Source organism: Marmota flaviventris, chromosome 1, assembly GCF_047511675.1.
Source record: "Marmota flaviventris isolate mMarFla1 chromosome 1, mMarFla1.hap1, whole genome shotgun sequence".
In the NCBI taxonomy this organism is placed as follows: domain Eukaryota; kingdom Metazoa; phylum Chordata; class Mammalia; order Rodentia; family Sciuridae; genus Marmota; species Marmota flaviventris.
The window spans coordinates 75,749,523-75,763,174 of NC_092498.1; the positions used below are offsets into that span (position 1 = coordinate 75,749,523).

A 13,652-nucleotide genomic window follows, 5' to 3' on the forward strand; every position below is an offset into this window, starting at 1 on the left:
TAATTTTTTTGAGTTCTTTATATCCTGGAGATTAGTGCTCTATCTGACATGCATGTGGCAAAAATTTGCTCCCAAAATATAGGCTCTCTCTTTACATTATTGATTGTTTCTTTTGCTGAGAAGAAGCTTTTTAGTTTGAGACCATCCCATATATAAATTCCTGATTTTATTTCTTGCACTTTAGGAGTCTTGTTAAGGAAATCAGGGCCTAATCCAACATGATGAATATCTGGGCCTATTTTTTTCTCTGTTTGGCTCAGGGTCTCTGGTCTAATTCCTAGGTCCTTGATCTACTTGAAGTTGAGTTTTGTTCCTGGTGAGAGATAGGGGTTTTTCTTCATTTTGCTGCAAATGGATTTCTAGTTCTCCCAGCACCATTGGTTCAAGAGGCTATCTTTTCTCCAATGTATGTTTTTGGTGCCTTTGTCTAGTATGATATAACTGTATTTATGTGGGTTTGTCTCTGTGATTTCTATTCTTGACCATTGGTCTACATGTCCATTTTGGTGCCAACACCATGCCATTTTTGTTACTATAGCTTTGTAGTATAGTTTAAAGTCAGGTATTGTGATGCCTCCTGCTTCGCTCTTCTCTAAGGCTTGCTTTGGCTAGTCTGAGTCTCTTATTTTTCCAAATGGATTTCATTATTGCTTTTTCTATTTTTATAAGAAATGACATTGAGATTCTAATTGGAATTGCATTGAATCTGTATAGTACTTTGGGGAGGATGACCATTTTGACAATATTAGTTTTGCCTGTCCAAGAACATGGGTGATCTTTCCCCTCTTCTAAGATCTTCTACAATTTTTTTCTTTAGTGTTCTGTAGTTTTCATTATAGAGGTCTTTAATCTCTTTTATTAAGTTGATTCCCAAGTATTTGATTTTTTTGAAGCTATTTTATTTAATTTATTTTTTAATTTTTTGGTACTGGGGATTGAACTAGGGATACTCGAACACTGAGCCACATCCCTAGCCCTATTTTGTATTTTATTTAGAGACAGAGTCTCCCTGAGTTGCCTAGCACCTCGCCATTGCTGAGGCTGGCTTTGAACTTGTGATCCTCCTGCCTCAGCCTCCCAAGCTGCTGGGATTACAGGCATGTGCCAGCATGACCAGCATCAGGGCTATTTTAAATGTGGTAGAGTTCCACATTTAAAATATGGTCAACTGATGTATAGAAATGCCTTTGGTTTATAGGTATTGATTTTATATCCTGCTACATTCCTGAATTCAGAAAGTTTCTGGTGTAATTTTTTTGATCCTCTAAGTATAGAATCATGTCATTGGCAAATAAATGATAGTTTGTGTTCTTCTTTTCCTATTCACATTCTTTTATTTTCTTTCACCTGTCTAATTGCTCTGGCTAGAGTTTCACAGACTATGTTGAATAGAAGTGGTAAAAGAGGGCATCCCTGTCTTGTTCCAGTTTTTAGAGGAAATGCTTCCAATTTTTACTATTTAGAATGATGTTGGCCTTGGGGTTAGCATAGATAGATTTTACAATGTTGAGGTATGTTTCTAATATCCCTAGTTTTTCTAGTGTTTTGAACATGAAGGGGTGCTATATTTTGTCAAACACTTTCTCTGCATCAATTGATATAATCATATGATTCTTGTCTTTAAGTCTATTGACATGATGAGTTACATTTATTTATTTCCATATGTTAAACCAAACTTGCATCCCTGGAATGAACCCCACTTGATCATGGCACACTATTTTTTAAATATGTTTTTGTGTGCAATTTGTCAGAATTTTATTGAGAAATTTTGCATCAATCTTCATCAGGGATATAGGTCTGAAATTTTCTTTCCTTGATGTGTCTCTGTCTGGTTTTTGTATCAGAATGATACTAGCTTCATAGAATAAGTTTGGAAGGGTTCCTTCCTTTTCTATATAATGGAATAATTTGAAGAGTATTGGTATTGATATTTCTTGTAGGTCTTGTAGAACTCATCTGTGAAATCGTCTGGTCCTGGGCTTTCTTGGTTGGTAGGCTTTTGATAGCATCTTCTATTTCCCTGCTTGAAATTGATCTGTTTAAATTATGTATGTTCTCTTGCCTCAGTTTGGGTTGATCATATATACCTCTAGAAATTTGTCAGTGTCTTTGAGGTTTCCTATTTTATTGGAGTATAAATTTCTATATTATTGGAGTATATTTCCTTTTTCATCACAAATTTTGTAATTTTTTAGTTTTCTCCCTCCTTCTTTTCATTAGAGTGGCCAAGAGTTTGTCAATTTTATTTATTTTTTCAAGGAATCAACTTTTTGTTTTGTCAATTTTTTGAATTGTTTCTTTAATTTCAATTTCATTGATTTCTGCCCTGATATTAATTCTTTCCTGTCCTCTTCTACTTTTGGTGTTGGTTTATTCTTCTTTTTCTAGGGCTTTGGGCTATAATGTCAGGTCATTTATTTGTTGACTTTTTCTTTTTTTTTTTTTTAGTGAATGAACTCCATGCAATGAACTTTCTTCTTAGTACTGCCTTCATAGATTTCCAGAGATTTTGGTAAGTTGTATCAGAATTCTCATTTACCTCTAAGAATGTTTTATCTCCTCCCTGACATCTTCTGTTATCCATTTGTCATTCAATAATGTATTGTTTAGTCTCCAGGTGTTGGAGTAGCTTCTCTTTTTAATTTGATCATTGATTTCTAATTTCATTCCATTATGGTCAGATAGAATGCAGAGTAGTATCTCTATGTTTTTTTTTATTTGCTAAGACTTGTTTTGTGGCATCACATGGTTTATTTTGGAGAAGGATCAATATGCTACTGAGAAGAAAGTCTATTTGCTCGTTGATGGATGGGATATTCTATATATGTCTGTTAAGTCCAAATTATTGATTGTGTTATTGAGTTCTATAGTTTCTTTGTTTAGTTTCATTTTGGAAGATCTATCAAGTAGTGAGAGAGGAGTATTAAAGTCACCCAGTATTATTGTGTTGTGACCTATTTGGTTCTTGTATTTGAGAAGGGTTTGTTTGACATACATAGATGCCCCATTGTTCAGGGATAGATATTTATGATTGTTCTGTCTTGTTGATGTATGAATCCCTTAAGCAGTATGAAATGTCCTTCTTTATTCCTTTTCACTAGTTTTGGCTTGAAGTCAACTTTATCTGAGGACTGAAACCTCTGCTTGTTTATGAGGTCCATGTGAGTGATACACTTATTCCCATCCTTTCACTTTCAGACTGTGGATGTCTTTTCCTGTGAGATGAGTCTCTTGAAAGCAGCATATTCTTGGATCTTTTTTCTTAATCCAATCTGTCAGTCTATGGCTTTTAATTGGATGAGTTTAGACCATTCATATTAAAGGTTATTATTGAAATATGATTTGTATTCCTCAACATTTTGGTTTATTTTTGGTTTTTTAACTTAATTTGGTTTCTCCTTTGATTAGCCAGTTCCTCCCTTTGTTGATTTTCATTATTGTTTTTCATTTCCTCCTCCTGAAATATTTTCCTGAAGATGCTCTCTAGTGCGGGCTTTCTCACCGTAAAGTCTTTTAACTTTTGTATATCATGAAGGTTTTTATTTCATCCTCAAATCTGAAGCTTAATTTTGCTGGATATAAAATTCTTGGCTGGCATCTATTTTCTTTCAGAGATTGGTATATGTTGTTCCAGGATCTCCTGGCTTTGAGGGTCTGGGTTGAACAATCTCCTGAGATATGAATTGGTCTCCCCCTATATGTAATCTGATTTCTTTCTCTTGTGACCTTTAAGATTCTATCCTTATTCTATATGTTAGGCATTTTCATTATAATGTGCCTTGGTGTAGATATGTTGTGATTTTGTACATTTGGTGTTCTTTAAGTCTCTTATATTTGATTTTCCAATTTATTCTTCATATTTGGGAAATTTTATGTTATTATCTCATTGAAGAGATTGTGCATTCCATTGGTTTGAATCTCTGTGCCTTCCTCTATCCCAATAACTCTTAGATTTGGTCTTTTGATGCTGTCCCATAATTCTTGGATGTTCTGTTCATGGTTTCTTATCATCTTCACTGTGTGGTCAACTTTATTTTCCAGATTGTATACTCTGTCTTCATTATCTGGCATTCTATCTTCAAAGTTATCTAGTGATGCTTTCTATTGAGTTTTTAAATTTGGTTTATTGTTTTCTTCATTTGAAGGATTTCTGACATTTTTTTTAAAGAATTTTTCTTTCTTGAAGTAATCTTTTGCTACCTATTTGCTCCCTTATCTGTTTGTTGGTGTGATCAATTGTTGCCTGTATTTGTTCTCTTGTCTCTTTTTTGGAGTGATCAATTTTTGCCTGTATCTGCTCATTTACGTCATTCTTTAATTCACACATCATTTTAATTATGTACATTCTGAACTCCTTCTCTGACATTTCATCAACTGTACTGTCAATGGGTTCTGTTATTGTAGTATCCTGGTTTGTTTGGGGCACTTTCCTCTCTTATTTTTTCATGTTGTCTATGTGTCCTTCTTTCTTGCAGTGCGGATCTGACATATTATATTGTCTTCCCTATAATATTCTAGCATCCATGCAAAATTATCTGTACCTCACCTTAAGGGTTGGGCTTCCAGACCCTGCTGGTGTCCCAGGATGGCTGCTACTTCAAGTATAGGTGGTGGCAGCAATAGCAAAAGTAACTGGAGATATCAGTGGAAGTGTCTAAAAATGAATGCAACCACTATCAAATGAAAGGGTGAGCCTTAAACTGGCTTTGGGATGCCTGTTCTGAGATGCAGCTGCTTCTAGGCCCTGTCTGTCCTCCCATGTGGAGGTTACTGAGTGGAGAATGCCATGGCAATGGCTACAGTGTCCCAAGATGGAAGTGGGTTAGGCCTGGGCTCCCAGGAGTGAGGGGCGGTGGACCTTTGTCTACCCTGAGCCTGGACTCCCACACAGGTTGGCAGGGGCACTTCTGGGCCCTGGCCCTGGCCTGAGCTCCAGTGTGGGTGTACCAAGCCATTCTATATAAGTGAATTGAGCATCCACAGATATTGGTGTCCACAGAGTGAGGGGATGATTCTGGAATCACTACTTTGTAGATACCCAGGAACAGCTATATAAACTTTAATCATTTTAGTAGTTTGATATCTGCATGTTACTCCTAAAAAATGAGGTGGTTCATGCTGCCATTATGACAGCTTTGCCCCTGAAAGGAATTCTTGCATGCAAATTTTGTCTTTTTGGGGAGCTAAAGACAAACCAGCAAGGCACAATGTGTAATTGGTTTTATCATTAGTTAAAACACATATAAGAGGAAATAACAAGCATGTATATATTCAGTAATAATATTTTCACGATATTTCTTGTCACATTGCATTCTAGTTTGTAATGGCACTTAAGAAAATGGAAATTAGAATCCAAATCATTCTTTTCTGCTACAATCAGGAAAAATCTATTAGATGTTTCCCTGTAACTTTTTCTTTATATTTCCTTAATTACATATAGAAAGAGAATACATGCAAAAATATCTATTGTCCAAAACTGAGGTCACTAAATGGAGAAATATTTGGTTACTAAAGTTGAATGCAAAAATATAAATAAAAATTTAAAAACACACACACATAAACAGACACACAGGCCCCCAAACAAACAAAAACCCAGAAATACCTATATAGCAACTGTTATGGCTTGGATTTGGGGTGTCTCCCCAAAGCTTACATTTGAAACAATCCAAGAAGATTCAGAGGAAAAAAATTGTTGTATACAGTTTGTATCTGATGACTGGAGTCTCTCTCTCTCTCTGCTTTCTGATCATCACGTGAGCTTCTTTACACTACACTCTTCTGCCATGATGGTCAGCCTCACATTAAGCCCTGAAGAATGAATCCAACTTACAGACAATGAATTCATGTTTATGAACTGAGACCTCTGAAACCATGAGCCCCAAATAAACTTTTTCTCCACTAAAATTGTTCTGGTCAGATCTTTTAGTCACAGCAGCAAAACAGCTGACTAAAATAGAAATTGGTACTGAGAAGTGGGGTTGTTGCATGACAAACTGACCTTGTGGTTCAGAAGCCTTAGAATAATATAAATGCTTTAGATTGTTTTAAGTGGAGCTTAATGGCCAATTCTGGTGGGAGTTCAGAAGACTAGAATGCCAATAGTACTGTGAATAGTGAAGGTGGAGCTCAAAAGGGTTCACAGAATTGAACTCTATTGGAATTTAGGTTAGAGGCCGTTTATGGTTTTATTTGGCTGAGAAGTATAACTTTGAAAGTATATTTAATGCAATTGTGAAATTTACATGTGGAAAAATTTTCTTATTTATCAGATTGATAGTATAAGATTCGACTAATATGTTATGCAATAGTTTGGATACATTTAAGTCATTCATATTTACTATTCAGAAGGATTAATTTACCTGTTTAAATGTGAGATGTTTCCAAAATTATAGCAGACAGGTAGAAAAGAATAGAGCTAAGTCATAATGGATAACTTATTTTCATTTTCTAACAGAATGACAGAAAACTTATTCACACCCAATTTTAAATGGATATTACTCACGGCAGTATTTGCAAAGGTCTCTTCATAAAATGCTAGCATCACAGCAAACTGTACAACTGTGTATATCTTTAATAACTGAGAGGCAGATGATGAGAAGAGAACTTCTTTTCCTGTAACCTAGATAGAAAAGAAAAAATATTTTATTTTGTTCCAGGACTTATTCCTCTTACTGAAATTCACACTAACTTAAGAGATGTGTGGAAAGTTCTAACTAAAATAAGATATAATTCCATGCTTACATAATTATATCAAAATTGACTCTGCTGTCATATATAAGTAAAAATAACCAATATATCTTAAAAAAGAGATATGCAGAAAGAAGTGGAAGTATTTGCCCTTTTTAATTTTTTTCCAAAAAACTCGAATATTCATCTGTCTGGATAGCAAAATGTCTGTAAGTTGCTAGACTAACAGGTCTCATGGTTTGAAATTTAGTCTGCCTTAAAGATTAAAGTAAGAATTGATTCAACAATCTATGCTAATGACAAAGATTTCACAAAAGAATAGGTCGGATTTTCTGCAAATGGGAATATATGCCCATGAATATATTTAATCAAAGAAAAACATAAAAGGAAAAAAGGAAGTTGATTCTCAGTAGTGTAGGGAATCATGCCTCAAAGAGAAACATAATTTTATTGGAAGAAACTTTCTCTACTACTGATTTTCCCAGAAATGCCACACTTCTATTATTATAATGCAGACTTCAGCACCTACATAACCTTAAAATATTAACTTTGAATTATATACTAGAAAGAAAAATTATAAATGGATCTTTTCTTACTAGGTTTTTAGATCTTTCCTTACTAGATTTTTTTTCACTTATCTCAAGATTCCTGCTTTATAAATAATTGTGACTATAAACAAAACTATATGGAATATTTGTAAAATAATGCTCTTCAAATGAAACATGAGTTTATTTCCTTGAAATATCATAGGTTAACTTTCATACTTAGTATCATCTCTGAGATCAACAATAGTTTGCTTTCCCTATTTTTCCTGTATTTCTATTTATAATATTTATTCAATGAAAAATTATAATATGTATCCTAAATGGTTGAAAAGAAATTCTTTTTCTTTTCTAAAGGGGGATTTCAGATAAAAATTGAAATTTTCTTTTGGTTTTCAGGATGTTTAAATCTTTACAACTTCATTCTTGGTTTTAAATGTTATTGCTGTATTTAATGCTTCTATTTTACTATCAAAGGAATATAGTCATGGTCTAACCCAACAATGACATTGTCTTGATGTGCCTTTAGACCTATTTGGGGTCCTTGAATTTTCATGAGCAAAACCAAGGATAGACCAAATGATTCCTAAGGCTCCCTCCATCTATAGTGATCCAGGACTCTCCATGTGAGCTGCATGAATTTGTGAAGTTTTGCTCTGCACATAGGTCATTGGCTTCAGGCTTGATTGGATCTGATAACTAGCTTCTGTTGCTCTGCTCACCAAACTGTACTCTTTAGAAAGAGCTTATATCCAACTGGTTGAAGAAATCCCTCTATCATCCCTTTGCTGGTGTCCACTTTTTAAGTTATGCTCCACCACGCTGCATCTGACTAAGGGAACATATTTTAAGAGTTTGCATGACCATAGCATATATGCAGACTCGCTCTAAACTGAACAAGATGACACTAATCTCCACCATCTCCAAGTCTATGAAGTGTATTTACCTCTGGGATCTCTTCACTCAGCCCAAGTCTTGGTTTACCTGGACCCCAACCAGGTCCTTTAAATATCACAGAAAACTTATGGAAGAATCCAGGTGTAGCCCAAAATGTAGTCCAAATGTAAAATAAATGGTGGAACTAGAAAAAAATAAAATATACCTATTTAAAATAAGGAAAACATAATGAAAAGGATTAAATATAAATATGTACTATGCTATTGTTCAATATAATTTATATATTTTTCTTCAGTACAGATTTCATGCGTGATTTGATTAACACAGTTTAATATGCAATTACATTCCTTATTGTAATTTGTCCTATAAATTCTGTGTTACTTGTGTTCTTGTCAATATTTCTGAAGTTTAACTCAATGTCAATTTTGAAATAAAAAATAGAACAAATGGTTAGAAAATGAGCAAAGTAAAAAAGGCAAGTTATGAAGTTATGCCTCAAGAGGGATTAACTAGCAGCCTGTATACTCAACATCTTTGTCTAATGACACCTTTTCTGAAGTCTAGCTAAGTGGATATTTGGGTTAAACTTGAAAACATGAAAAGATTGCATAAATGTTTGAATATTTAAAATAAAATCTCTGAAATTTCAAAGCCATTTCATATGATAGACTTCTGAGTATTAAATAGCTCATATTCTGTAACTAGAAAATAAGTTTTTACTAAGAAAAAAAAAGTTCTCTTTCAGTCTCACAGCAGGAATCCACATTCTTTAAATAACTTACATTTGACATGTATAGAAGTTAAATATATGCCTACACAAGGGTGTTCAATAAGTGTTAGCTCTTAGGAATTTTGCTATATATCCCATATTTGCCATAGAAATAAAATGTTCATAATGTGCCATTGGAATAAAAATAGTCCTACAGTGTGGACATCAGCTACAGACTATAGAGATAAGTTCCACAGTAACTATAGAAATGTATAAATGGAAAAACAAGTTTTGGCTTTCAGAATTTGTGGTCTTACTGATACTTGCACTTTCTCTGAAAGAATTTAAAGTGTGTGTTTATAAAACTGGATTTCAAAATTGCTTGAAATATTACAATAAGGAATAAGAAGCAATTAAGGAACTACATGGGATTTAATAGATTAAATTTTGAGGACAAAGCAAACATTAGATGGAAACTTAACCTGGGACTTTGTATTCATGATAATACAGAAAAAGTAACGTGTTTAGGTGTTAAAACATATATTAAAATAATTACATTTTTTGTGATTTTTGAAAACTGAACACAATTTTGTTGTATCATTCTGGATGGAAGCCATGAAAAATACATGGTGATGTTTTAAAATAGAGTATTTTCTCATTTATTTGGCACAACCCAATGCCTTGAAACTTTTGGATGCCAAAGAAGACCAAAATAAATGATTTGTACATCATCATCATCATCATCATCATCATCATCATCATCATCATCACCCTCTATCTAACACAAGTCCATTCCAAGTTGTTTTTGATGCCCCTTGATGATAAGTGAAAAATTTAGCTGTAAATAACTGAATAAAACTAAAAATAACTACATTTTTATACATTTAAGAACTCTTAATTATTCTAACTTGTAGACTTGACCTTTCTGACAATATATGAGAGCATGTGGGATACTAAACCTTGGTGATTTCTAACTAAAGAAAGGGTTTATATAAGGGCAGAGATCTGGTAAATGTTCCTCTCACAGATTCACCAGTGGCTTATAGATGCCTGTGTCTTGCTGCAGCCTGGCTGGCTGGGCAAAATAACCGGGGGGTGACGAGCAACTTGTGTAGATTGATACAGCAGGAGTGGGTGCCCTTTATTGTAGGACTGGAGCGATATTTATACATTCCACACAGCTTATCTTAATTAGCATAAACTAGATACAGCAGTCAACCAATAAGAAATCTCCACACTTAATGGCTCTCTGGCATTACTTCACAAACCACTCCCTCTGGCAAAATGCCAGGCGCCATCCAAACTTGTTTACAGACCTTAACATTAACCACTCCCTCTGGCAAAATGCCAGGTGCCATCCAGACTTGTTTACAGACCTTAACATTGTCTGTCTCACTATTGTGCCTCATCAAGACCTAACCATCCAGCTCTTAGTGCAGCTCTCACTGTATACAATAGCAACTCTCTTATTCTGTCTCAAATATGAATACTTTTCCTCAGCAAGAGTGTACATTTCCAAGGCTTACTACTTACAGATTCATTTATCAAACATCAGCATTGGCACAATCTAGGAACTTGGTAGAAACAGAATTGTAGAACTTAGTCCTGCTGGATGGGGTCTACATTTTAGTAAGATTCTGCTGTGATTCACATGCATGCTAGATTTGGATAGCTCTTTCATAGAGTACAGAGATCAATTGTCTACTTTTTTTGTTTGTTTTATTTTTAATCTCCACAGTAAGGAAACAAACCCTTTGTGAAGTGAAGGAACAGTAGCTTTCAATGTATTATTTTTAACTTGCTTTAAATCATATAAATCTTATCATTAAAAAGTTTCTTAAAATATTTGTTGTTCTCCTGAGAGTCATATCATGTTCTTAGTAAAGTCTAACCAAGAGAGACAGAAAGAAGTTCAATGTAGTTTAGAAAAGAGATAATTAGCTTTTCTTTTTTGGTGTATGTGTGATAAAAATGCCTTTCACTTAAATGTGAAGGCAACTTGAGACAATCTTTTATGTAAAGAGGCAGTATAGGGTAAATGTTAAATCGAGTCTTGGCATTGGTCTACAACCACCTTGGTTAAGTTCGCAATTGACAAGCTGTGTGAACTTGGTTGAACTAATTAAATCCTGAAGAACTCAGTTTCTTCCACCAGAAAATGGGAATAAAAAGAGCTTCTGTCTCATAAGATTTTAGTGATGCTGACATTAAATATTTGTGCCGTGCTATTTGCTGCATGCTGCACATAGTAGAAATTCAGCAATGTTGACTTTTTGTTATTTCAACTTTCTGTGAAAATTTGAAGTAGGTTTGAAAAACAGACCCAACATGAACCTATAGTTTTGTCAGTTACTGAATGCTGTAACCAGTACCTTGTATAGAACTGTTGTTAACTAACCTATTCAGTTCTTTGAGCATTCTTATCTTTTTCTTATTTGTGAGTCCCTAACCCCAGGAGTCTCTGTGATGGTCTGATGCTGACATATCAGAGCCTCACAGACATTCTTGATTTCTCTAGTGCCAACCATTGAAGCTGGTGAACAACCAATACCATATGTCTAACAGAAAACTCGACCAGTCCAACAAGTCTTATCAGGTGAGGTAATGTCAGACCTAACCATTCTGTAATAGTTCTTGACACTTAGGTCTAAGAAGAGCAGGGCAAAGGCCTCATGTTGAATTTCTAACTAGAGACATGCATCCTGGAAGCAAAAATTGTTCTTACTGCAAGATCAGCTTTAATTCTACACGTTACTACTACTTCTGAATACATGAATATATTTCAAGTCTATTCTGAGAAAGAGCATGTTTCCTAAGGAGAAATAATTTTTATAATAGAAAATAGACATATTCAAAAATTCTTATAATGAGTTGTTTTTAAATGTATTTGCCCAATTTTATTGAACTTTTTGCTTGAGTAACAAAGTCCCACTCCCAAATTCTTTTACAGTTAAGCATTTTTGCAGCAGTGTAATATACTGCCATCTTTCAATAACTGATTTTTCTCTTAACTATATATTTATGAAATAATACAAATTCAGAATGAGTATGACCAATCTTATTACCTGCACCCTGAGTGGGTCAAAGGTATTAATTGGATGTGTAAGACCATATATAACTCTTTCTTTCTCTGCTTCAAAAGTCCCTGGAAGACAAACATTACAAGGATATTATCTTTGACATTCTGTGAATAAAGAAGTAAATTTAATTGTTTGATTTTTGTATGTTTTACTTACCAAAAATTCTATCCCAAATAATAAGAGTGCCACCATAGTTTTTGTCTATGCAGTAACGATTTTTGCCTATGAAAGAAAATAATAAACAATAATTTTTCAATAAAAAGGAGCTTTGGCATTTTGAAATATTGTTTTCTTGTTTTTAGAACAAGATTTTAGTGATGTTGACATTTTGTACTATTAAACTAAGATTTAAGTAACAGAATAATATTTCTGAGAGTATCTTGGGCTTGACGACAACAACAGATTTTTCCAGCAATGGAGTTTCATTTTATTTATTTTCAGTTAATTTTACTAAAAAGAACAAGTTTTTTTTTTTTAATTATATGCACTTTCCACAAATTTCAGTTTAAAAAAGTGTAAGATAAATCTACATGGTTATTTTTTCAAGACTACTAATAAATAATTTAAAAAGTAAATGGGTACAGAGAAAACTGGGAAATAAGGAAATAATATATGTATGTTTTTTATTTTTAATTTTTGATGTGTCACATCATTTGTCCTTTTCTCTACATCTGTTTAAGAAGAAAATTAGAATAAATCTTGTTTAATTTTAAATAACTTTAATAATTTAATTAATAAAAGACATAAGTAAAATTTAAATTGCTTTTGGCCTTTTTAATTTAACATATGATGCTTTTCCTTATCCAAAGTACTCAAATTACAATTTGTTTAATATATTTTTAATTGACATGATAATATCATTATGAATACAAATCTAAAAAAGAATAGAAATCCACCAAGCCACTACTCCAATAAACTTAACTATCTTCACGTGTTCTCATTCCCTGACAAACTTTTCTTACATGAAAATATACATTTGAAGCATAGATAAAGCAAAAATCTTCCTCACAGCAAAAATAGAATGAGATTGGCAGTAAAGACGCTCAACCCATCACATGGTCTAAACAATGGCTCTCTTTTGGATGAGGGAGTGTTTTGCCCCTCAAAGGACATTTGACAATATATGGACACATTCTTGAAAGATACAGCTCAGAAGGAGCAGCAATGACACCTAATGCACAGAAACCAGTGCCCAGAATAGCCCTCCAACTAAGTATTGGTCCACAATGGTGAGGTTGAGAAACCCTGATAGAGAGCAGTAGAAGTAAGAAAGTGAAGTCAAACAAAGGGAACCAGCAGCTATTTGTTTTTAAATCTAGACTTGTTTTTTTCCATTGCTTATTTTTCCTTCTATACATAGGAAACTGCAAGAATATAATGCTCTTGACCTCTCCCCCTCTAACTCTTCCTTGGGAATGGGAGAGTGACAGTTGGATTTGGAAGAGTGTGACCCATTCTCTCCTCTGCCTGTGGGAGCTTGTGCTGCTCTGTCCCCTGTTCTAGAGGAAGGATGTACCTCCCTTGAGAAGGCAGGACTGCAGTGCTCCTATGAAACCTGGATATATTAAAAACAAAGCTTAGTTTTTATTCCTTTATTATTAGCTTTCTTCTCTCAACATTATGTTTGTAAGATTTAATCATACAATTGAATATAGCAATTATTTGAGCATTTTTATTGATAAAAATGAATTTTCTATAATTTATTTACCTTTTGTACTGCTGATAAACATTTGAATT

General features: G+C 33.8%; 1 protein-coding gene across 1 annotated transcript in view; it reads right to left on the reverse strand.

Annotated features, from left to right (window-relative positions):
* The window catches only part of Agmo (alkylglycerol monooxygenase), a 327,319-nt gene that overhangs the window by 151,793 nt on the left and 161,874 nt on the right, over positions 1 to 13,652 (reverse strand). Inside the window, exons 7-10 of the mRNA XM_071608010.1 lie at positions 12,072 to 12,137; positions 11,901 to 11,980; positions 8,176 to 8,310; positions 6,503 to 6,619 (exon numbers count right to left, since the gene is read on the reverse strand). Of these exons, the coding sequence (XP_071464111.1) occupies positions 6,503 to 6,619; positions 8,176 to 8,310; positions 11,901 to 11,980; positions 12,072 to 12,137 (398 nt within the window). The remainder of the gene's footprint in view (positions 1 to 6,502; positions 6,620 to 8,175; positions 8,311 to 11,900; positions 11,981 to 12,071; positions 12,138 to 13,652) is intronic.